This window comes from Antechinus flavipes, chromosome 2, assembly GCF_016432865.1.
Source record: "Antechinus flavipes isolate AdamAnt ecotype Samford, QLD, Australia chromosome 2, AdamAnt_v2, whole genome shotgun sequence".
Lineage (NCBI taxonomy): Eukaryota > Metazoa > Chordata > Mammalia > Dasyuromorphia > Dasyuridae > Antechinus > Antechinus flavipes.
In genome coordinates this window covers 683,411,580-683,436,240 of record NC_067399.1, presented here as the reverse complement: position 1 = coordinate 683,436,240, position 24,661 = coordinate 683,411,580, and the positions used below count along the sequence as shown (strand labels likewise).

The following is a 24,661-nucleotide window of genomic DNA, read 5'->3' as shown; positions in this document are numbered from 1 at the left end:
CACCCACCTAGGAGAAGAGCATGACGGGTGACCTTGGAGGCGTCTGTTGATGAACCACTTTGTGGGAGATCACTACAGATTAAAAATAACTAAGAGGCACAAAGGTGTTCTATGGGAAAAGACCAGGTTCAATGTAGCTGCTACTCCTCATTTGGCTGACTCTCTCCTTTCCTCCCTCTCTCCACCCTGTCAATCTCTGTCTCTGTTTCTATCTCTCTGTTTCTGTCTCTCTCTCTCTCTGTCTGTCTCTCTCTATTTGTGTGTGTGTGTGTGTGTGTGTGTGTGTGTGTGTGTCTCCCTCCTCCACCAAATATGGACTCAATGTCCACTTTTCTTCTGCCAAAAGTCTCCTCCAGAAGTGCTGGGTCAGGGTGGGGGAAGATGGGATTCAGTGGGTCATGAGCTTTATCTTCATGAAATTTAAGTCATTTAGACCTTAACTTCTCGCTCTGCATCCAACGTTCCTCCCACTTGTTCCTGCAACAAGGCGTACGCGCGCTGCAAAGCCTGGTACTCCATGGTCAGCTGGCGGAATCTCAGCTCCGTCTCCTCTTTGGCCATACCCTAAAGACAGAGGGAGAGAGGGAGGAAGGGAGGGAGAGAAGGGGGAGGAAGAAAAGAGAGACAGAGACAGAGAGACAACGAGAGAGAGAGAGACAGAGAGAGAGACAGAGAGACGAGAGAGAGAGAAAGAGAGAGAGAGAGAGAGAGAGAGAGAGAGAGACAGAGAGAGACAAAGAGAGAGACAGAGAGAGAGAGAGAGAGAGAATTGTTATTTCTCCCTTGTTTCAAAAAACATAAAACAATGACTGCTTTGATTAGTAATTAATTTTGAAAGTAATGATATATTCAGGGGTCTCCATTTTTTTCCCAGGAAGCTTAGTCGGTTGATAAGCGTGTTTTGCTAACAAGCCTGAACTCGATCCCTGTTCCCTGTAACTCTGGAAATTGGGCTTTTGGGAGAAGAGCTAGAGCCGAGTTCCAAAGGCTGACCACTAAGTGGGGATGAATGCGACCAGCCCCAAAGGGGGGGAGAGCCATTACCTCCTCCAAGTCGTCATCCGGGGTGCAGGGAGTTTGGTCGGTTCTGTCCGTTTGGTAGGAGATCGAGGAACCATCGGACTCCAAAGATGCTTCTTCATCGTATCCAAAAAACGTCTCCACGACCGGCTTCTGACCAGAACACAAGGCATTAAACACGACCCAAGGCACTGGAGCTACCAGAATGGCTCTGGAAGGCTGGGAACACCAAGCCAAGATGGCGGCCAAAGTGCCATCCACTTCCCAAAGGTGACCCCCACAGACCCGGGTCGACTGCGGCCCTCTGGAGGGCAGCCCAAGCCTGGTGAAAATGGGGAGCACGGAACAATGCATTTAATCTAGACTCTCCCATGTGGGGGGCCCTTAGGTGGGCGTGAGCGGCCCCCACCCCTGCGTCCAGCACAGCTGCCCGAGGCCTTACGCCTGTAACAGCGGATCCAGGCTGGACCCTAAGCAGGACTCTAAGCAGGGATCTGCGCCTCCTGCAGTTTCAAACCCAGCACGTTCTGACCTCGGAGAGACCAGAAGCTCTCGGGGAGGAGCAGCGGGGAAACGTGACCCCAGTTTTTTCCCCGATTTCCCGTCTCCGTGGATGACCTAACTAACTCCCACATTTCTGGAATCCGGGGAAGGCGTTCTGGGCGACCTCTCCCTCCCTGCCCTGAGCCGGGCGCAGCGGGGCCACATTCGGACCCGACTTGGTCTGAGCCCGAGCGGGGACATCTGGGGTCCGAGGGGTTCGACTCCTGCCCCCTCTGCCGGCTGCCCAGGGGTCAGTCCCCTGCCTCAGAGGCACAGGAGCCAGTTCCTCCGCCTTCGCTTTCAGACCTGGGCTTGTCTGGGACCTGCACGTGGTCTCCCCCACGGAGCGGAAGCTCCTTAAGGGCCGGGCCTTCTTGCCCGGGCATTCTCCCTCTTTGCCCGGCGTGGGCACGAGCCCAGCAGCCGCTGACTAAATAAACACTGGTCGACGGAAGGACGACTGAGGAGGCCGAAAAGACGGGTCATTTCCCTTGGCCGAGGACACACACTGAGTCCGGACGGCCCAGAACACCTCAGGCTCCCGGCCTCGGGGTGACCCGCTGCTGCCTTCAGGAAGCTGACCAGCTGCCACTGGGGAGACCCCAGACCCCGCCCAGATCCCCAGGGAGTCCTCTGGGGGAGGCTGACCCCAGTGCTCTGCACACAAAAGGGGAAACCGAGGCAGATAGAGTGAGAGGCCAGCCCTGCTCTCTGGCAAAGCGGAGAAAACCGGCCCAGTTCTTCAGCCTTCCCCTGGGATTCCGGTGAAGATTCCAGACCACTTCTGGCTCTTCTGGGCTGGGAAGGTCACCTCGGAGCCGGGGCCCTGAAGGAGGCTCCGGGAGTCTTGTGATCGCCGCCATCACAGCCTCTTGTGATGGGTCCCATCATGGCCAGTGGCGTCTGCGCGCAGACAATCAGGCTCCAGGAGGAGCCGAGTCAGCACCTGCCCCGAGCCTTTCCCGCCTCGCCGTCGCCCAGGGAGGGACCGAGGAACCGCTGGGGAGACGAGGATCCAGAGCCAGAGAGATCCGAGGGGGATCCTGGGCCCGGCGAGCCCCGAGAAGGGTCCTGGGCAGGCCCCGGGGAGGGGAGGGAAAGGGAGGAGGGAGGGGGAGTGTGTGAGAATAAGTGTAGGTGTGAGAGTGAGTGTGAGTGTAAATGTGTGTGACTGTGAGAAAGTGTGTCTGTGTGTGTGGGAGAGCACACATGTGAGCACATCTGGGTCTGTAGGTGTGCGAGGGCGCCCGTGTGGGTTGGTGTGAGTGCATGTGCATGAGGGGGCATCTGTAGGCATCTCGAGCCTTCCTGCTCTCTGGTGCAGGGTGCTCCCTGTGCCAGTGGTGCTCCCTGTGCCAATGGTGCTCCCTGTGTCCGTGGTCCTCCCTCTGCCAATGATGCTCCCTGTACCAATGATGCTCCCTGTGCCAGTGGTGCTCCCTGTGCCAGTGGTACTCCCTATGCCAGTGGTACTCCCTATGCCAGTGGTGCTCCCTATGCCAGTGGTACTCCCTGTGCCAGTGGTGCTCCCTGTGCCAGTGGTACTCCCTGTGCCAGTGGTGCTCCCTATGCCAGTGGTACTCCCTATGCCAATGGTGCTCCCTGTGCCAATGGTGCTCCCTGGTGCCAATGATGCTCCCTGGTGCCAGTGGTGCTCCCTGTGCCAATGATGCTCCCTGTGCCAGTGGTGCTCCCTGTGCCAGTGGTGCTCCCTGTGCCAGTGGTACTCCCTATGCCAGTGGTGCTCCCTATGCCAGTGGTACTCCCTGTGCCAATGATGCTCCCTGTGTCCGTGGTCCTCCCTGTGCCAATGATGCTCCCTGGTGCCGATGGTGCTCCCTCAGCCCGGGGCCTTTCCCGGTCCTGGACGTCCATGTCAGGTTGATGTCACTTCAGGCAGACCCCCCCGAGCTCCCGGGGTCTTCCACGAACCTTGCTCCATCCCAGCTTAAGGCTCACTGGCCGTCGGCCCCGGCACGTGCTCCCTCCTGCCTCCTCCAGTCTCCCTAATGAGAACTCCCACTGCCGGCTCGATGAGAGCCTAGGAGCCCCTCCCCCCAGCTTTCCTGGTGGGCTGCTTGTAAGTGGAGGAGCCTGGGAAACAAGGGGACCTGCCCACCCCTGCCGGCCGGGCTCCTTGGGACTTCCCTCCCCTTTAGGCGAGCCTTCGGGGCCTCCGTTCTGGGGCTGGGCAGGCAGGTTGCGCCTCCTCCCTCTCCGGCTGTGCTTCTGAGCCTGGGCTGGGCCCCGCGCCTCCCTCTGGCCCCGAGAGGCTGGTTCTGTTCAGGGCTCTCTGGGGAGCCCCAGGGAGGGGCCAGAGGGGGAAGGCCGGCTCGTCTTCCCCGGCCACACGGCCTCCTCCTGCTCGGCTCAGAGTCAGAGGGAAGCCCAGGACCCCGGGACGTTCCCGCCCTTCTCGGTGCTTGATTTTGGGGCCCAACACTCCCTCCAGCCCCCCCCCAATGCATCTGCATTTCTCTCCACATTGTTAGTCTTTTACCTTGGGGAGCTTGGCCATTTTCTTCCTCTGCTTCCTGAATCTTAAAAGTTTGTCCCGTTCCTGCAAAAATCAGTCAGTCAGTCAGTCAGACACTTCGGATGACTCCATTTGGTTTTGTTAGTTCACCACAGGCCACGGCCTCTCTCTGCCCGTGCACCCAGTACAGGGAGGGAGGGAGGGATCCCTAAGGAAGCTGCTGCCAAGGGACGGGCCTCTAGGATGGGCCAGAGGCCAGACTCGAGCCCAGGGCCTCTCCACCATCCCACAGGCCTGGCTTGTGTCTAAGCAGGACGGCCGTGGCTCAGCAGCTTCACTCCAGAAGTCAGGAGTTTTTCTCATGATAACTGGGCCTCCCCATCCGGCAGGGCCTCCTATCCTGGGGGCGAATCCCGGAAGCCGCTGAGGGTCCCCACTTATTCTCCCCGGTCATTTATGACCTTTGGGAGCAGGGATGAAGGGAGCCGGGCCGACGGGAGAAAAGCTTCTAGGGCCCAGCCCCAGAGACCAGGCGGTAGGGGCGCTTCCCTGACCCTGTGCACAGGAGGCTGTTCCCAGGCCTGCTGGGACCCCCGGGTCTCTGCCCGGGAAGGCTGCATCCCCAAGAAGGGAGCCTGACTGGGGACCACCGGAAACAGAGCCGCTGCTCTCCGGGAAGCGGGGCTTCCCAACGTGAAGACAGGGCCGACCCTGCCGCTTCGACGAGGCAGCCACAGCAATCCCTGAGTCCCCAGACGCACGAAGTGTGGGACGGTCTCACGGAGGCGGGTCTGCAGCGTGTCCGTTGGACACTCCCGGCGGCCAGAGCCACCACCCGGGGCCATGTATTTAAGGGCCCATTATATCAACCACCTTCGAGTCACTCCCGGCCACTGGCTTCCCAAGGCCATCACGTAAACAAAGGTGATGATGGCAGCCACCGTCTGAGACGGAAAACGCAGATAATCACGTGGCCGGTGTCTCCCCGGAGGGAGGAGGGGAAGGAAGGCGCTACTCACCAGGACGCTCTTCACGTAGCCTGCCGTCTCGAGGGTCTGGGAGGGAAAACAAACTGGGCAGTTACTGGCTCTCCGAGAGAATCTGGCTCTTCTGGGAACACTCACAGCACTATGGGGCGCAAGCAGCCCCAGGAAGGGACTTTGGGGGGCTGGGAACCTGAGGTCTTTCCCCGGCCCCGAGGAGCCCCTTCCTCCCCTTTACCAATCCCCATAAATGCCAGCTTGCACCTTTGAGAAATAACGACAGTGGTGACAGCTGGCCTTTACGTAGTGCTTATTACATGGCAGGAACCACGCTGCGCACTTCCCAATTGTTATCTTATTTGGTCTCACAACAGTTCTGGGAGGCAGGTGGTATTATCACCCCCGTTTTACAGATGAGGAAACTGAGTCAGAGAGCAGTGACTCGTGGGGGTCACACAACTAGTAAGTATCCAAGGCTGGATTTGAACTCAAGTTCTGTCCCCAGATCTGGTGCTCTGTTCAGTAGTCGCTTAGCTGCCCGAAGATGAAAGCAGAACAGAAGCTCCCGTGGGGAGGGAAATCCTCACCGTGTGGACGATGGGACATGACGGAGGAGCAGAAATCCCCTTCGGAAGCACCTTTTTGGGGTCCACCAAGATGCCTCCCTCCCCCTCCCCTAGGCACAGAACGATCTTCCCCTTCCCCATTTAGGTCTGGAGTGTGGCTAGGAAGGAAGCCCTTCCCCAGGACACGGGGCAGAAGCTGGGATCCTCAGTCTACTTGCCAGTGACTTTGACTGGGATGGCCCCACGGGCAAACTTATTGCCCCCACTGTGCAAAAATGACACCCGGGGTCAGACCTAAAGGGACGGCCTCAAGTTACCTTGGACAGCTCATCTATCAGGTTCTGCTGCTCTACCATTTGCATCCTCAAGAAGTCCACTTCTCTCTCCTCTTGGCTCTGGTCAAGGTCATTTAAGGAGCTCGGTCTCCTGATGGAGCCAGCTCGCTGTCTCTGGGGAAACAGAGCAAAGGGAATTGGGAGCGGCCATTTCCAATGGTGTGAATGAAGAACATTTCATCCAGAAGCCCACGGGAGAGGCCCGAGGCAGGGCGAGACCCCGTCGGCTCTGGCTCCATGGCCAAGCTACCCCGAAAGATACTATCATGGGTGCGGTTCTTTCTCCCTGAACAGGGGCACGTGCTGGCAGTACTTTCCACATCCACGTTTTATTTACTAAAATGCTTAATGCAATAGTTGTATAAGGTTTAAATCTAAGGGTGGGAGATGGAAAAATAAGCAAAAAGATTCACACCCGAGGGAAAGTCAGAATCCACTCCCCCGAAGGAGTTGGAGCCCCCTCCACCCCTATTCCAGGCACAAATGCCTTGTCTGCCTTCCCCACGTCTCCCCAGCCATCCCTTCTTCTCATCTCTTCTGTGTCCCTGTGGGCTGCCCTCCATGCCTCTGCCTGGCTGCTGACTTCCCCAGTCTGAAGCAGGCCATTCGGTACGAACAGCCGACCGCCTTCCCACAGAACGCTTTCCTTGGTTACTGTCACATTTACACCGTTTCCCTCAATTACAGCTGAGTTCCTGACGGGCAGCAGCGTGACTCACGCTCGGTACCTCCTGCAGCCAGGGGTCCCTGACCTTTCCTCGAGCGCTTGCCATAAACCTCACCCCCAAGCAGGTTGAACCCAGGGTTGGAATCATACGAGGGCACATCTGTAATGCCCAAAATAAAGCCCCAAAGTCTGGCCAATGATTGGGAACATCCTTGGGACTGAGTCAGGACCTTGCGCGAGCTAGGGGAGGTCACTTCTGCTTAGAAGAGGAGGGGGTCCACTGGGGCCTGAGTGAGAGAGAATCCTGGGCCCGCTCCGTGGCCCAAGTGGGGGCAGGAAGCCACTGACGCATCTCACCATCTCTAGGTTCTCTTGCGTCACAAACTTTAGCTTGTTTTCCATTCTCCGTAAAGCGTGGGACAGGTCTTCATTTTTTCGACTCAAGCGTTTGTTTTTGTCTAGCAGGGGTCTGTATTGACTTTCTGCTTCCCTCAGGCGCTTCAGCTGAAAGAGAAAAGTGGTCCCCACGCATTAAAAATCAGGAAGACAGAGGTGGATGAGGGACATTCATGATGTGGCCAGAGAATTTACTTAAGCAAACTTTGGCCGGGACCACCCAGTGCCCAGGCGGCCCAGTGAAAGCCGGGAAAGTGTTGGGATTACAAAATGGCTCTCCTTGGAGCGGCAGCCCTACAAGAGCCCAGTCCATCAGCTTCATTTTCAGATGGGGAAATTGAGATTATGAGAAACAAAATACTTGTGCAAGATGACAGAGAAGAAAGGGCAGGATTCGAACCCAGGGCTCTCATCGGTCCCCCACCTGTTCAGCCATAAGTTCTCAGCCAGCATCTTCTGAAAGGCAATAATCCCATTCTTTGTAACCTACAATTATGCTCCCCTGCACTGTATGGTTCAGACACAGAGAGATCCCTCACACCTCTCACTGGACCAGTGAGAGTAACTAGGGTGAGAACTGGCAGCAATTCCTGCCCATCAACATCTTTTTCAAAAAGAGCAATGATGTTTTCTGTTGTGGCAGGTTCCAATGAATAATAATAATAGCTAACATCTATACCGTGTTTACTGGATACCAAGAACTTTACAATTATTATCTCATTCCATCTTCACAATCATTCTCGGAGCTAGATGCTATTAAAATCCTATTTCACAGATGGGGAAACTGAGGAAATTGGAGGGGAAGTGACTTGTCAACATCACACAGACAGGAAGTCTCTGAGGCCCAATTTGAATTCAGGATTTCCTGACCACAAAACCTCCCTGCCCCAACTGGACGATGGTGAAGTGACTGGGAAGAACACAGAGGTCCCAGAGTCAGAGCACCTGTCCAATCTGTGGGATTGGCCCAAGTCTCATCCACTTTGTGCTGTTCTCTGTGGGGTTAATGATAAGTCTTTCTCTCACCATCTTTTGCCGCCATATTGATTTTCCCTTACTGTGTTTGAAATGCCTGGTTTTCCATCAGCCCCTTAAGCCGTGGTGGGGTGAGCCACCTTTAAAAGCTGGAGTCAGACCTCCCGGCCGGGATGAGCTCTCCCAACGGCAGTAACGAAAAATTAGGACACAGCCCACATCCTTAGAGCTTGGTGAACATACAATAAATGCTCCTTCAGTGGGAGTCTTTAAGCACCAGCTGCTTCATGGGGAGAACTTGCCACTGCTTCAGGCAGCGGGTTATTCTGAGAAATTCATAATAGCCTTCATATGGCTCACCCAACATACAGTAGGAAGAAGGTCTCAGTAGGGTTCTGAGATCAGAGCCAAGGCCTCCTCTCCATATCATCCGGGGCATCTCAGGGACAATTAGCTCTGATAATGGCGAGAGCTGGAAGTCGGATCTTCCCGGACGGACGGCGCAAGCAGCGGATCAGATACAAGGCGTATTCATCAGACCCACGGAATATAAAACTGACAATTACCTCCCCTGATCATTCCAGTGAGACTTCTGCAGGGGATTTAAAACTTGGTCATGAAGCTACAGTCTGAAAATGAGCCTCTTCCTACATGGTCAAAAATAAATGTTTTGTGGATGATCTTTAAAAACACTGTTGTCATCCCCCAATATGTCCCTCCTCCCTTGTTTCAAAGAGGCACGTTTACTCAATCCATTGCCTCGGTCTAACAAAGTGTGCTTTCTCCTCCACCTGCAGTCTATCAGACACAGAGAAATCCCTCCTTTGAGGTCCTGATAAATCATTGCGTTGAGCAATGGTCTGCCATCTTTCTTTCTTGTTGTGTGTGTGTGTGTGTCTGTGTGTGTGTGTGTGTATGTGTGTGTATTGTTCTTTGAGTTCTACTTGCTTCCCTCTTACATCATTTCATACAAGGCTAGGTGGGTTCCATTCCATTCACACACATTTAGTTCAACCATTATCCAAAAAGTGGGTCCCCCTGCTTGGCTTCAAAAACAGGGCTTTCCTAGACAGGTTTCTACAAACTTCTGTCTTTGTCACCTCGAGACAAGCCCATGAGGCGCGATCACTGGTTCCCAGGCACCGCGAGCATAATTCCAACTCAAGGGCAGTATCTTTCAACCTCTGGAGAGGAACTACTTAATAAGGTCAATCTCAAACTGGGCTCTGCCAGAGTTCAGCCAATACTGGTGCTTCTGAGACAGGGGATGCTACCAGGGCACCGGGAACAAAACCAGCTGTGGGCCACTCAGGATCAGCCACGAGATGGACATTTCACATCGTGTCCCTCTCATTTCTGCCTCCAAGACATTCATAGAGGACCACTGAGGCCATAGTCACAGACGGCCCATAGCTGAGACCGCCGAAGGCAGCGGGCCAGTCATTTAAGGTTACTGCATCACCTCAGCTAAGAACAAGGAACAGAAATTCAAGCATGGTGGAGTTGTAGGAGATAAAGGTTCACAAAGGAGAAAATGAGGTCTGGGCCTTTCTCCAGCACCAAGCAATTGATATATTGAAGGGCTATCATCCCATGTGTCCAAGTCCATGTCTAATGCCATGTGCAGTCAGCAGACAGGACAGATTGAGGGAATCTTAGAGACTTATTTAACAAACCAGGTGTTATTACAGCAACCAAATTCCTATATCTAAAATTTCCCAGGATTTCCAGGAAAGAGTCGCTCCTCTTTAGGGATTTTTTTTTGCTCTTCCCAGCTCCTCCTGTTTCCTCCCCTTTCCCAACCTAAGTAGTTTTCAGGGTTTGGGAAGAAAATAGCCTCTTTCACCAAGAAGTTAGAGATTCCCAATCTCCTCATCGAATCAGAGAGTTTCATAATTGAGAAGGATCTCCATGTCCACTTCATCCAACACAGACCCAAAAAAGACGTCTACTACACTGTATTGGACAGTTGGCTATTCAGTCCACTCGAAGATTCCCAGTGAGGGGAAGTCTCAAGGTGGTCCATTCTCCTTTGCCATCCCTGTCATTATTAGGCATTTCCCCTGATATCAAGCCCAAAGTTGCTTCCTTCACACTTCTACTCTGCTCAGTTTTGCTCACCAGAAGCAGGCACATGAAATCTGATCTCTGTTCCCTAGGAAACCCTTCAGATACAAATGCAGCTAGTCAGAAGTAAAATCAGTGGAGAAAAAATGTGGAAATCTCTCTGTGTCTTTCTCTATCTCTCTCCATTTCTCTCTCTGTCTCTCTGTCTCTGTCTCTTTCTTTGTCTCTCTCTCTCTCTCTGTCTGTCTCCTTCTGTCTCTCTCCTTCTCTCTCCTTTTGTGTTTGTGCATGATCAAATGTGTGATAAAAACATTGGAAAGCAGTGCTCCATGTTCCCCCAAAGACCACTCTTAACTCACCAGTTCATTTCTCTCTTCCGAAAGCAGAGCATTGCGGTCCTCCAGCTTCCTTATGATCGCGCTTAACTCAGCAATTTTAAGTTGGAAGCGTCGGGCATCTTTCTCATCCAACTGCTGTTCCTGAAACAAGAATCCACTGCAAATAACTGCCCACTGGCCCGGGTGCCTCCAGCTCCCCACATCCCAGACTGCTCCAAGGAAACCATCCTATTTCTTTTTTGTGCTCTGCTCTGAGTCCCAAGAGCTCATGACTATGGTCCCAGAAGGATGCAACCGAGGTCGCTATATCGTTGCGGATTGCAAGATGAGAAGGGAAATGGAGGAGAGCGGAGATGGAGGGAAGGAGGCAGATGTGAGGGGGGCATGGGCCACGGACAGATGTCACAGAGGTCAGACATATGGATGAAAACATTGAACTTTCATCCAATGTTTTCCACGTTTGCCACCGTTGGACTGAGTGTTCTCCATCTGGCAAAGCCTTCCTACGTGGAGTTCCTGGCTCCGGGGAAAACTCTGGGTTGCTATTTAGTCCAAAACTAAGCTGGCCTTATTGGGACCTGGGGCCACATCTATTTCCTTGAATGCATCTGGGCTGCCCGTGGGGGTGGAGATGCGAAGTCAACGCCTCTTCAGCCAGGAGTCATTAACTTATTTTTTAAAAATGCTTTGGGAACTATATTTCAATATATTATATTCAATATATTTTCTTTGTGACCCGTGCATTTTGTCTCAGGCATTTAAAAACACTATTCTGAGAAGGTGCTCCTGCTGTCACAAAAGATGGCCCAAAGGGTCCGGGACACCGCAACCATGAAGAACTTCTGTCCCCCATAAAAGTGATTGGGGTTCATCCAGAACTCTCTTTACTAGCCAGTGTTTTCTCACACTAAGTCAGCTAACTAGCATTAGGGGGAGAGAAATCGTGTTTCTGTTCTCCAAGCCGGGGCAAGGTCTAATTAGGTTAACAACTGCCAGGTTGTTGCCATCTTGGGATTTTATCCAATAGAAATACAGCTTTTGATTGAATGTCAATTGATGTCCCTGAAATTACTGGACAGTGAGATGGACTTCCTCAGTCAACAGGTGCAGGAGAGGCTGGGGAGGAGGAATTTAGCCATCGGGGTGATTCTCGACCCTTGGATTTAAGCTACGGCTCCCCAGAATGCTAACTGGGAACCCTCACTGCTGACAGCGGCGAAGGCAGGTCTGAGCTGGACCCCAAGGGAGGCCGGCCGCCTGACGGTCTTCACTCACTAGCAGATCAAGGCAGAAGCAGAAAGGTGACAGCATCACCTAGCCAGGTGTTGGGCAGAAGAGCCAGGGGGGAGGCTCGGGGCCGTAGAGGGGCCGGGGTTGGGGGGCTCGGGGCCAGAGAGGAGCCGGGTGAGGGGCTCGGGGCCACTGAGGCCTTCATGGAGACAAACCAAATCCAAGCAAAGGGGAGCGGGCAGTACATCCACCCTGGCCTGGAGGGGGAAAGCCAAAGTCCCTAGAGAAGCATGAGTGGGTGAGATTGGTGAGATGTTCAGATGAGGTTGCGCTCTCCGTGGGCTGCAGAGAAAAGGGTTCTGAAGACCAGCAACCACCGTTAGCATCCTGCCGGGCCCGCAGTTAGAAAACCTGACCGACCATGGTCAGTGAGTGGAGTTTGCCAAGTGAAGGCCCTCATCTCAGCTGCGTGAACAGTCAGAAAGCCAAAGCCAAAGCCAAAGAAATCCCTCTCTCCACCAAAATGAACCGAACCAAATCCCAGGAGCCAGAGCCCCCGAAGTGGGCGGGAGCCCAGCGGCTCTGCCGCAGCTCCTTGAGGAGCCGGCCTTGGGTCGGGGCCACGGGGAGATGCTTACAGGGCTTCCCGAGTGGTCTGAGGCGTCTCCTGCACCACTGCCATAAGGAAGCTCTCGTTTGGGGCTGCCCAGGTGCCGATCGGCCTCTTTGACCTGAGAAAGCTGCTCATCTAAAGCCTCTTTTTGGAGTTGAAGTCTCTGAGTATGCCCGGCTTGGACCCCTAACTCTCTCTCCAGCACGCAGACTGCTCTGTCTTTAAACTTTATCTCCTCCATCTACAAGGAGAACAAAACACAGTCACACACCCAAGCATGGTACAGGTCTGCAGTTACCATAGAAACAGGAAGCAGTCTCCAGAACAGCACTCGAGGCAACCGGCTGCCAGTCCTGCGTGGGCATGGAGGCCGCCTGGCTCTCGGGAGACCTCAGTCCCTTGCCCGACTGGGAACCTGGAAGCCATTCGGCTTGGGCCTGGGCTCCTTGGCCCCAAACTCCTGTGGCTGCAGTCACCACTCCTGTGAGTCTCACTGCACCAACTCAGAGCAGCAAACTGAAGCGAACCTCTCCCAGACCTACCTTGCTCCCTTCATTCACTGGGGCCATTTTCTTTTTTCAGATCATCGAAGGTCAAGGAGCTTTCATCCAGGCTCAACAGAGCAAAAACACTTTGCCAATGGCCCATGGGAGATTGGAAGGGGCTGCCTTTCTGATGCCCCTCTTCCCATTGGCTTTGGGGACCCTTCTGCCTCAGCACCAGTTGGTCTGTGCTCAAACCTGGAACCTCACTTGAGTGCACATATGGCATAATTTTGAAAGGAGGCAGTCTGGTTGTAGTGTAATGTTGTGTAGTGTGGTTCTAGTGTAGTGTGTTGTAGTTGTAGTGTAGTGTACTTGTAGTATAGTGTAGTTGTAGATGTAGTATAGTGTAGAGTGGTGTAGTGTAGTGTGTTGTAGTTGTAGTGCGGTGTAGTTGTAGATGGAGTGAAGTGTATTGTAGTTGTAGTTATAGTGTAGTGTAGTGTACTTGTAGTTGTAATGTAGTGTAGTTGTAGATGTAGTAGTATAGTGTAGTGTGGTGTAGTGTAGTGTGTTGTAGTTGTAGTGCGGTGTAGTTGTAGATGGAGTGAAGTGTATTGTAGTTGTAGTGTAGTGTAGTGTACTTGTAGTGTAGTGTAGTTGTAGATATAGTGTAGCTGTAGTTGTAGTGTAGTATAGTTGTGGTGTAGTTGTAGTTGTAGCGTTGTCGTAGTGTAGTGTAGTTGTAGTACAGGGTAGTTGTAGTGCAGTGTAGTTGTAGATGTAGTGTAGTGTGTTGATGTAGTGTAGTGTACTTGTAGTTGTAGTGTAGTGTAGTTGTAGATGTAGTATAGTGTAGTGTGGTGTAGTGTAGTGTGTTGTAGTTGTAGATGGAGCGAAGTGTGTTGTAGTTGTAGTGTAGTTATAGTGTGGTGTAGTGTACTTATAGTTGTAGTGTAGTGTAATTGTAGATGTAGTGTAGTGTGTTGTAGTGTAGTATAGTTGTGGTGTAGTTGTAGTTGTAGTGTCATTGTAGTTGTAGTGTAGTATAGTGTAGTGTAGTGTAGTGTAGTGTAGTGTAGTGTAGTGTAGTGTAGTGTAGCGTGGTCTGCTCCCACCTCAGAGTAAGGAAGCCTGGGTTGGAGACCCATACCAGCGGTGGGAGCCCCTTCTTCCCCATCCCCAACAGGACTTCAGGCCTTTCTCTGAGACTTGACTTACTGAGCAAGTGCCAGTCTAGGTGAAGGAAGTTTCCTCCCTGGGAGCTCCCTATCATAAAAAAGTCCCAGGAGAGTAGCCCCAGACGGCACCACAGAAAATCATACTCCTGTTACCGGTACATATTGCTGTGATTTTGAATAATACCAGTGACCTCTCCTATCTCTGCAGCACTCGCTGTGTTGCCAAGTGATCTTCTCCCATCTTTAGTAAGAGCACATTATGCCCACTTTAGAGATGGGCAAACAGAAAATGAGTTATGAAGGTGACAAGTAAAAGCTGACGGCTGAGAGCTCCTGCCAGCTTTGGGGGATTAAAAATGATGACTGCATATGAAAGTGTGAGGGCTTTGATTAGGGAGGACATTTAGGAAAGGGAAGAAGAAGGGGGGAACCTCTGGTGTCCCCACCAAACCCCACGCTTTGAGAACACACCAGGGAAAGCTTGCTTTGAATTCCATTGTTTCTAAAAGGGCTGCTTCAGCTGGATCCTCCCTGAATAGTGGTTTCAGAGCCGCCCCATTGTGTATCTCTCAGCAGCACTTTCCCCCTCTGCTTGTGATCACGTGTTTCCAGGGGCCGCCCTCAAGGTCTTTGGAGAATGAGAGACAAATGGCTCATTCCCCAAAGGATCAGGGCACCATCCTGGGTGAAGATCAGTGGCCCGGACAGATCCTGCAATGGGAGCATTTCCCACAAATTCTTCCTTCTGCAGGGACTGACAGGGAGACAGAAAGACATCCCCCTTTTTCACAGGCAGCCTTCTCTTGGAGATCCTCACCCAGCTTCTGCTTTGGGGCTGACAGAGACTGGGCTTGTGTGTGAACAATGGGATGCTCCTAACAGGAACAACAAAGCAGCGGGGGCTTTCTCACAGAGGGGGCACAGAGGAGAGAGCTTCCAGCAGCCACGCTCATCAACCAAGCCTGAAAACCCAGATTTTGATCTGAAAAGGGTCCTGATCTATCACCTCCCCCAGAGCAATGAAGAAGTGTCAGGCACCGGCCTGAATTCCCATAAGACTTTATTAGATGTTTGTAGAATCAATGAGCGGATGGATGGATGGATGGAAGGAAGGATGGATGGATGGATGGATGGAAGGATGGATGGATGGAAGGATGGATAGATGGATGGAAGGATGGATGGATGGAAGGATGGATGGAAGGATGGATGATGGATGGATGGAAGGATGGATGGATGGATGGAAGGATGGATGGATGGATGGAAGGATGGATGGATGGAAGGATGGATAGAAGGATGGATGGATGGATGGATGGATGGAAGGATGGATGGATAGATGGATGGATGGAAGGATGGATGGATGGATGGATGGAAGGAAGGATGAGTAGAAGGTTGAATGGATGGATGGATGGATGGATGGAAGGATGTATGGATGGAAGGACAGATGGATGGATAGATGGATGGATGGATGGAAGGATGTATGGATGGAAGGACAGATGGATAGATAGATGGATGGATGGATGGAAGGATGGATGGAAGGATGGGTGGATGGATGGATGGATGGATGGAAGAATGGATGGATGGATGGATGGATGGAAGGATGGATGGATGGATAGGTGGATGAACTAGTTTAAAAAGACATCTAGCTTCAAGTGACAGAGCAGAAATGGAAAATTGGATTTTTGTTATTTGAGGTCTTTAAAACCTTGATGAATAAGTTTGTTTTTGAAACAAAGGGAGGGATTGGATGAGAAACTGAAATTTCAGAGGAGTGGCTCCTACATGGCTGGGGCAAACACAAGATGAGTTCCACAGACACATCCATCTTAGGTTAATACAGACAGCTCAGGAGAAAGCTGGCCCCTCTCCCCAATGGAGCAGACAAAGACTTTCAGGTTCCAGGGAAGTGTGAAATAGTATAAGCTCCCTCTGTAGTTTCCTGCCAATCAAAGACAAAGAGCTGGGAGGGAAGAATAAGAAAGCACAATGATTTACTGCTGATGTTGCAATCGTTGCCCAACTCCCAGCCACTGAAACACAGCTCACTCTTTGAAAGACTGAAAATGCTGAGGCTTCTTAAGACCATATGCTGCTGCTGTTGCTGCTGCTGCTGGTGGTGGTGGTGGTGGTGGTGGTGGTGGTGTGTGTGTGTGTGTGTGTGTGTGTGTGTGTGTTCCTGGAAAAGGCACCAACAGGTAATATGATTCCCATTAACAAAAAGTCCCCTTGCCAGGCAGTCTATGTATATACACAAGCACTCCTGGTTCATGCCATTCTCACTGCGATCCCCGGGGAGGATCCGCTCTTCTGTGACCGGAGCTGTGGACGATGACTCCATCTTTGTTTCAAAGCCCAATCTTCCCCTTCTGGTTTTGGAGATCCCTTGTTTTTATAGATTTTTAGGGATTGTGAAATGCTTTCCTTACAGCACTCTCTTGTGGAGGTAATTATTATGCCCATTTTACAAATGGAGTAACGAGGCTAAGAAATGAAGTAACTCCCCAATGGCTGCCCATACAGCTTTTCTCCAAGTTAGTCTTTGAACCCTGGTCTTCTAAATCACAGGGTCATAGAAAGAGACCTCCAAGATCACTGAGTCTAACCCTCCTGTTTTACAGATAAGGAAACTGAGGCACAGAGAGGGAGCCACACCTTCAGTAAGTGTCTGAGGCAGGATCCAAGCCTGGGCCTTCTTCAAGCCCAGCGTTCACCCTGCCTCTAGATTCTGGTACAGAGCTCACTCCGCTGACCCACCGGGAACCTCAACTATCCTGCCTCCCCCTCCAAAAGCTCCAGGCACACATGGCCAAACTGCATCTTCTTCCAGGGTCTGCCATCCATCCCGACGAAGACGTCCCTTCCAATCTTTATTAGCTCAAATTTTTTGAAGTCAGGTTTTCCGGCCATCTGGCAGCCTCCTTGTCCCCAGTCTTCGGTGGTGGGCTCCGGCCATAGCCAGGAATCTCTTGGGCCTGCTTTGTGAGCCAGGAACCAGAAATCCAAATCTCACTTTCCGACTGTTCCTTCTTAGCTCTGTGCTCCCTCCCCATGATCGCTTCCCTCTTGCGAGTCCATTTTCTTCAGTAGGCAAAATGAGGAAGACCCATCTGTACCTCCGAGGCCTTCAGGATCTGGCCCATGGCTTCATAAGACTTGACCATTTAAAAATTTCTTCTGAAAATGCCATTTGTGTCCATGTGAATCGCCAGAAACGGGCAGCGGAGATCCACTTAGAGAAATCAGTTCTCTGACGTGTCTTGGATACAAGGTCTAGAAAGATTCTGGCATGAACTTCAAACTGCTGCCTCGGACCCCTGGACCATCCTTCTCAGCCTCCTCTTTCCCTTTGCTAAGGGATCCCTCTCCGGAGCGTCCCCATCGCTCTCGAGACGACGAGCAGAATCTTCTTCCTTAGGACATCCATCCGGCTTCTCTTGAAGATCTCAAATCTGTTTTATAAACCCCTTTTCCACCAGTATCCGAAGCAAGGTCACATCCCCTCCTTCACCTCAGAGCCCCTTCTTTCCCCCCACTGCAGCCTTGCTTCTGTCTTCTTAAGGAACCATTCTTTCTATCCAAAAACTTGAAATTTGGAGAAGCATTCTTCCACCTTTTCATCCAGGAGGGACAAGTACCCAGCATGCCCCGAGCATGTCACAGCCCAGTTTCCCTTGCTCCTTCCCCTTAGCAATGGGGATTTTCAGCCTCGTTTCTGCAAGTCTGCATCTCAAACGCGATGAATACTTTTGCCAACGATGCTCGTGTCTTAATAACTTGGCGACCTTCCTCATCGTCCTTTCCCCACCTCATCATGTTCACAGTTGTGCCCTCCCTTCCAGCCTGTGCCGTTCTCCCTTTTGTTTCATTCATTCACCCCAACCTGTAGTCTGCACGGTCATCGCCCAGACTTTCTGACTGGCCACTTACCTTTTCTCACTTAGAGGGTTTCCGAGAAGGGCTGTGGAAGCTGGACGCAGAGCTCAGGCTCAGAGAGATAAGGGACAGCACGGATATTTGACTTCCCGTGCTACCATTACTTATGGCTGCAGCTCCATGAGGAGGGCAAGTGAAGCACTTTCCCTCCCTAAACTGGCCAAACTCCCCAACCGCTTCCGGCTCTGGAGACAGCCGGCGGAAAACTTCCGAAGAGGAAAATGCGGCCTTCACCCCCTGGCTTTTTTCAGAATCCTTGGAAGTCCGCAACTTCGATTATTATTGGGGAGCTCGAATGGCCATTTAAAGTATCTGGGCAAAATTGGCCGTGGGAGGCAGCGTCCTGTGGAGGCTGACCTGGAATCAAAAGTCCTTCATTTCTTTCTCACCTCTGTGAGCCCGGACAAGGTGTGTCCGTCCCGGAGCCTGTTTCCTCAGGTGTAAAAGGAGGGGGCTTTAGCCTGATGACTGAGGGCTGTGTATGGGAGACTCAGTTTCCTCATGGGTGACAGGACAGGACACTCCAGAGCAGGGAGGAAGAAGCTTGGTACGCCTGAAAGCATTACCCGTGTGGGGGGAGGACTGTGGGAGGGACAGAGAAGCCCAAGCTTCTGGGGGCGTCCTTTGGGGCTCTGCACGTGTGGGAGTTCCCTTGCCCTGGCACGGAGGCAGCCAAGCTGTTCCTCACTCTGTGTGCCCCACCCCCGGACCTGCAGAACCGAGGGGCTGCGCCGGATGGTCCCCGCGCCGAGGGACTGAGACCAGGAAGGCTCCAGGCCCTCCTTTACCCAGGAAGAAGGCTTTTCTTGATGCCCATCTCCAGGTTATATAGATTGTGTGCTGTCTTTCCCATTAAAACATAAAATCAGCAGAGACTATCTTTGTACCCCCAGCATTTAGCACAAGGACTGGCATACAGCAGGTGCTTAATAAATGCTTGTTAAGAGAATGACCAGTGAGAACCTGCAAAGGATTTTGATTCAGCATCAAGCATGTAAAAACAAAATCTGCAGGACTGATCGCAAGGGTCAGGAGTCCAAGAGCATTGGAGCTGATAAGACAGCCTCCACACAGAGACAAGGGCTGGGCTGCGGTCAAACTCAGGTGGGCCCTTGCCGGCTACAACCACGGGCAGCTCACTTAGCCCTCTGGCTCTCAGTTTCCTCCTCCATAAAATGGGCAGGTGGTAGTAGAAGGCTTCTAGGTCCCTTCCAGCTCTTGGGCTTGGCCTAAATTCAGCTGCCACAGGAAAGGGGGCTCGAGAGCCGGGGTCCTCAGTTTCTGTCTTGAATCAGAATCTGTGTGAGGGAGTAACTGGCCAAGGAGAGGGAGCAGGGAAGCAGGAGGCTGGCTCCAGGGCCCCTCCAGGCGCAGGGCTGGCGGGGGGAGCAGGTGGGGGAGCGCTCCATCTGTTAATTGCTGATGGCGGTCAGGGGCCTGCTGTGATGGCTCTTCCCGTGCTGGGCTGGAGGCAAGGTCTTCAGGAACCACCTGTTCTTCATTGGAAAGCTGGGCCCCATTTGCCCGTGGTTTGTTCCAGGATGCGTTTTTGTGTTTTATGGGAGTGTGTTAGACACGCGCCACCTTCCCTTCGGCCCCTGCCACCCCACAGACGCACCCCCAGGGTCCGAGGGAGGCTGGTCAGGGGCCTCGTTCCAGCTGCGCCCAGAATAGCAAGCTGCAGAGCGGGGAGGGGAGGGAGAGGGGGTGGAGAATGGGGGCACGGGGAAAGAGCAGCAGGGCCTGTGACAGGCAAGCTCTGTCGTTGTCCTCAGACAAAGGGATGAGCTGCCAGGCTGGGCTGGAGAACACACAGGCTCTTCTGCAGAGATGAGAATCCACGCCCGGGCAAGGCCGACGGGTGGAGGAGACGCTTCACAAGGGCCCCCTGGGGAGAGGCTCCCTGAGAGAGACCCGAGCGGAGGCCACGGCCTCTCAAGCTCCCCATACTCTGTGGGGAGCAACATGCCCAGCTTATGGATGAAACACAGAGACCCAGAAGTGGGCACTGGCTAGCAGGGAGATGCTGCCACTAAGTGGCCGGGGCAGGATTTGAACGCAGGTCTTCTGGCTCCCAGTCCAGCATCTCTCCAGCAGCCGCCCCCTGCGGGGCTGACTTTTTGGGCCACCGAACTATCCTGAAGAAAAGGCAGAGGTCCACCTGGGATCAACTACATGGACTGAGGAGATTGGCCAATGGTCACCTCCTTCTGCAGATGGGGACATTGAGGGACAAGGTGGCCAGCAGGAGCAGGGCTAGATCCAGGCCCAGCCTGTTCCAGACCAGTCCTTGGTGGATGAGATCCTGTGGGTAGCATCTGGCACCCTCTCTAACTGGCAGCTCCCCCGTGCCCACCGGCAGCCTCCCCTCGGTGCCCTGGCCTCAGCTGGCACCCTCTCTGCCTGGCAGCTCCCCCGTGCCCACCGGCAGCCTCCCCTCAGTGCCCTGGCCTCAGCTGGCACCTTCTCTGCCTGGCAGCTCCCCCGTGCCCACCGGTAGCCTCCCCTCGGTGCCCTGGCCTCAGCTGGCACCCTCTCTAACTGGCAGCTCCCCTTGCCTGCTGGCAGCCTCCCCTCGGTGTCCTGGCCTCAGCTGGCACCCTCTCTGCCTGGCAACTCCCCCGTGCCCACTGGCATTCAGTCACTCCCAGATTAATGAGCAGGTGCTCCAGCTGACTTCCCCCAGAAGTCATCCCTCCCTCCCCTGGGTTCCACCCGAAGCCAAGGAAGGGGAAGTCCCTGCCTGCCTCTGCTCCTGGCTTTGATGCAGCTGGAGGCTCGTTGAAAGGCTTTTCTGCATGTTTGTTCTGGTTTTCCAAAGGGCAGCCCCGGTGGGCCCCGTGCCATTGCGGCCCCTCCGGAGGCCTGGGCAAGGACACCGAGAGCCGAGGGTGCGGGCGGCTCGCCTGGCTCAGGTGGCCCCTGATGGGCGACTGGGCCCCGCAGAGCCTGAGCTTCCTCCCCTGGAAGGTGGCCCAGCTTTCCCTGGTGTGGGCAGCCCCGGCCACACAGAGAGGTGGATGTCAGTGTGCTGCTGCTGATGAGAATGAGGGTGAAGATGAGGATGGACCCCAGACATTTCCACGGCTCCTTGGTGCAGGCAATTATCTGATTGAGCTTTGTTATAGACCTGGGAGGTTGGAGTAATGATACTCTACATAGGTTCTCCCCATTTCACATATGAGAAAACCGAGGGGCTCAATGACTCACCCAAAACATCAGCAGGTTGGAAGCAAAATGGGGGGCTGGGAGGGACGAGGAAGCTGCTGAAAGTGGGTGCACTCAGCTGACAAGAAAATACCTACAACTGTGGAAAACCAGACCCTGGCCTGAGAGCAGCGGCAGCCCGGGACCAGCAGGCTCCATCAGTCCCGAGGGATCCCCGGCAGCCCAGCCCAGGAGAGTCAGGGCTCTGCAGTGGGATGATGCAGAGCCCCCTGGGAAAGGTCATGGCCTCTGGCCAAGAAGGCCAGGAAATAGATAATGAGAATGGGAAAACAGCTTCTCCAATCATCCAGGTGTGAGCTGTTCCAGATTGCTTCCCTCTCCGGAAGGGAGGGAATTTTAAAAAACAAATAATAAAAAACTGTTTTCACAGGTAATTGGGGAAAATATTCTTTCTTTCAAAAGTAGGTAATTCATGATAATACAATTGAAAGCGATTTCCATCAGAGCTGGTAAAAAAGTAATTTAAATTAATTTTATTGAATTAATTAAAAAAAAAAAACTTAGTCACCCAAAGGCTGATCATGGGCCACCATTTCCCAAAGCAGCGCTGCTGCTGGGTGGAGAGACGCTTCTCTTCCTTGCGCCCAATTTCAAATCCGATCTCACAACGATCAGGGGTCTCTGCTGGACAGGGCTTCCACAAGGGGCTGGAGATACGACAAGGACAGGACCCCAAGCCACCACGCAGCCTGTGCTTGGATGAAGCAAAGCAGGGTAACTTGAGGGGGCAAGAGCTAGACAGCGGCAGGGTTCAGGAAAGGCCTCCCAAAAGTGGCTCCAGAGTCAAGGCCGGAGCTAGACTTTCTAAAAGAAAGCAACAAGAAGGGAGTGGATCCCACACCTGAGGCCAGCCTGTGCAGAGAGAGAAAGGGAGGCTGATGGGAAATGCGTCTAAAAGGTCTAGATTCCGGGATGAGTAAGGAAAAACAGAATTGTCACCTTGGGCCAAAGTCAAGATCGGTCTCGACGGTGAAGAAGCTGCCAAGTACCCAGAGATCCTTCTCTGTGCACGTTCGATCAAAGATTCACATTAAAATCTGCCCGAAAAGCAGACGTTGCAGGGCAGTGAACGATTGAATGCATCGAGTTTCAGAGGGCCAGAAAAGACGGACTTTCCTCGGACTATAACGGATTATCCGGTTGCTGCTTTAAGTAATGGTGGCCTGGACCTCAGAACTTAGAACCATTTACAATTAGAGTTGGAACCGATCTCGGAACATCTGTCCGATGCTTTTATTTTCCAGCTGCACAAACTCAGGCATAAACGTTTATTAAGCTCCTGCCACGAGGTAGCACCGTGCTAAGTTCTCAGTATGCAAAGAGACAACATGCAAACAAATATATAAACAAGATGCATACAGGATCCATGGGAATAAGTAAGAGAAGGAAGGCTCTAGAAGCAGGAAAATGTGGGAAAGGCTTCTTGTAGCAGGTGGGACATGAAGGCTCAGGGTTAGGGTCAGCTCAGGGAAGCCAGAAGGCAACGGTGAGAGAGGGAAGCATCGCAGACGTGGGGGACGGCCGGGGAAAACGCCAGGAGCCAAAACATGAAACGTTTTGTTCGAGAAGAGCCAGCATCGCTGTATTGCACATGGAAAGGTATTCAAAGACTGGAAAGGTAAAAATAGATTAGGCTGCGAAGGACTTTGAATATCCGAGTTTATAGCTGAACCTAGAAACGATAGGGAGTCATGGGAATTTCTTGGGTGTGGGGAGAGGCCGGCGTTTGAGGGAAATCACTTTAGTGGCTGAACGGAGGATGGATGGAGTGGGGAGAGACTGAGGCAGGCCGACCCCCGAGCAGCTCTCGTCGGGGAGGGCCCGCACCAGAATGGGGACAGTGTCAGAGGAGAGAAGGGGGAATGTTGGAGAGAAGCTGCAAAAAGTGAAACTGGCAATCCTGGGATACGGGGAGTGAGCGTGAGGGGAAGGGATGACTGGATGGCAGTGCCCTGTAAAGTAACAGGGAAGGGAAGAAGGTAAAGAGGATGAGCCCTGTTTTGGACATCATTAAGTTTAAGATGTCAGCTAGACATCCAAGACTGAAAGGCAGCTGGAGGTGGACAGAGAAATCTGTGACTCGGTGGCAGACATGGGAGCTGCTGAGGTCACCAAGAAAGGAAAGAGGGGCCAGGATAGATCCCTGGGAGGTACCCACAGTTAAATGCTTTGCCCAGGGTCACACGGCCATCTTTCTTTCCTGCGCATACACACAGCTGACCCTAAGGAGGAAGGAGTCCATTAGATAGGGACACTGAGTACTTTCCTCCAATGGGAGAACTAGAATCCTAAACAGGCCCAAATGAGCCAGAATCATACAGGACCCAGAGGGCAGCACAGGCTCAGGAGGCAGGAAAGGCTGCCTGTGGAATGGAGATGGTGACCGGGAGGAAAGAAGGCTAGATGTGGAATGAGGAAACTGATGCTTACACACGAGCTTTGCTCCTTCTCTTTAAGTCTTGATTTCCTCATCCACAAAGTGAGCAACTTGCCTTCACTAGTCTCAGCAGCCCCCTCTGCTCTAAATCTGGGCGGCTTTGTGCTTTTTCTGTTGGGGGAAAATAAAGTCCCACATACGGTGCATTTTTAGCCCGAGTGCTAGCAGAGGGTCGAAGGCTCCTTCCCACTCTTCTTTGTGGGGAGCCACGTTCTGAAGTGGCTGGTGAAAGCACGGGCAGAGGAGGGGGGAGGGAGGAGGGCTCGTGCCAAAATAGCCTTCGGTCCCAATATGGAATCTCCATTACACAAGCTCAGAGCTTTGCATTAAAAACTTCGGGAAAGAGCGTCCAGTGCCGGACGGGGCAAAAATATGAACTGGGGTGGATTGGAACTGGACCACAGGCTGCATTGTGGGTAAAGTACGTGGCACTTTCAAAACACCTCCCTCTCTGGGCTGCATATTCCTTATCCATACAACAATCATAGCTCACTATCGTCATTTTTAAGTTACCTTTAAAGTAATTCTTTTAAAAGATTTACACAATTCTTTCCTCATGTCTACCTCGTCAAAGGTAGGTAGCCCCATTGTACAGGTCAAAAAACAAAGTCTTAGAAGTGAAACCAATTGCCCAAGATCACACAATAAGTAGAAGGGGTTAGTCTTCTGGTTAAATTTGACCATCTCTCACAGCCCTGCCAGCTCAAAAGAGGCAGTGCTGTCCATCACTCAGTCACACCTGTCTTTAAGACAGAAACTCAGGGGGCCCTGGCTGGCATCGTGGGAGCTCCAGCTCGTGGACTCTCAGCCTCTGAGCCTCCAGATCTCCTCCTTAGTGGAGGCGAGCCACCAAACGCATCTGGAGATTTAGAAGCTATTCTTGGCATGGCCACCAGGGGGCACAGTGAGTAATGTGCCAGACTCAGAGTCAGGACTGTCTGACCTCACAACTGCACTCAGATTCGCAGTCCTGCTGCTGCTGCTGCTGCTGCTGCTGCTGCTGTGACTATGACCTCTGCTACTGCTATTACTGCTGCTGCTGCTGTTGCTGCTACTGCTGTAACTGTAATTTCTATTACTGCTGTGCTGCTACTGTTACTGCTGCTGCTGCTACTGTTACTGCTGCTGCTGCTGCTGCTATTGTTGCTGCTACTGCTGTAACTGTAATTTCTATTACTGCTGTTTCTGCTACTG

The 24,661-nt window shown here is 52.7% G+C and overlaps 1 protein-coding gene across 37 annotated transcripts in view; it reads right to left on the bottom strand.

Moving 5' to 3' along the window:
* Nucleotides 1-24,661, bottom strand: part of JAKMIP3 (Janus kinase and microtubule interacting protein 3) — a 179,096-nt gene that overhangs the window by 54,912 nt on the left and 99,523 nt on the right. For 28 of the 37 annotated variants that reach the window (XM_051982747.1, XM_051982745.1, XM_051982751.1 and 25 more), the window contains exons 4-11: nt 12,235-12,450; nt 10,388-10,507; nt 6,948-7,094; nt 5,906-6,037; nt 5,059-5,094; nt 4,064-4,123; nt 1,045-1,173; nt 436-564 (exon numbers count right to left, since the gene is read on the bottom strand). In XM_051982747.1, the coding sequence (XP_051838707.1) occupies nt 436-564; nt 1,045-1,173; nt 4,064-4,123; nt 5,059-5,094; nt 5,906-6,037; nt 6,948-7,094; nt 10,388-10,507; nt 12,235-12,450 (969 nt within the window). The remainder of the gene's footprint in view (nt 1-435; nt 565-1,044; nt 1,174-4,063; nt 4,124-5,058; nt 5,095-5,905; nt 6,038-6,947; nt 7,095-10,387; nt 10,508-12,234; nt 12,451-24,661) is intronic. The other 9 variants (XM_051982773.1, XM_051982774.1, XM_051982776.1 and 6 more) reach the window with 3 other exon arrangements.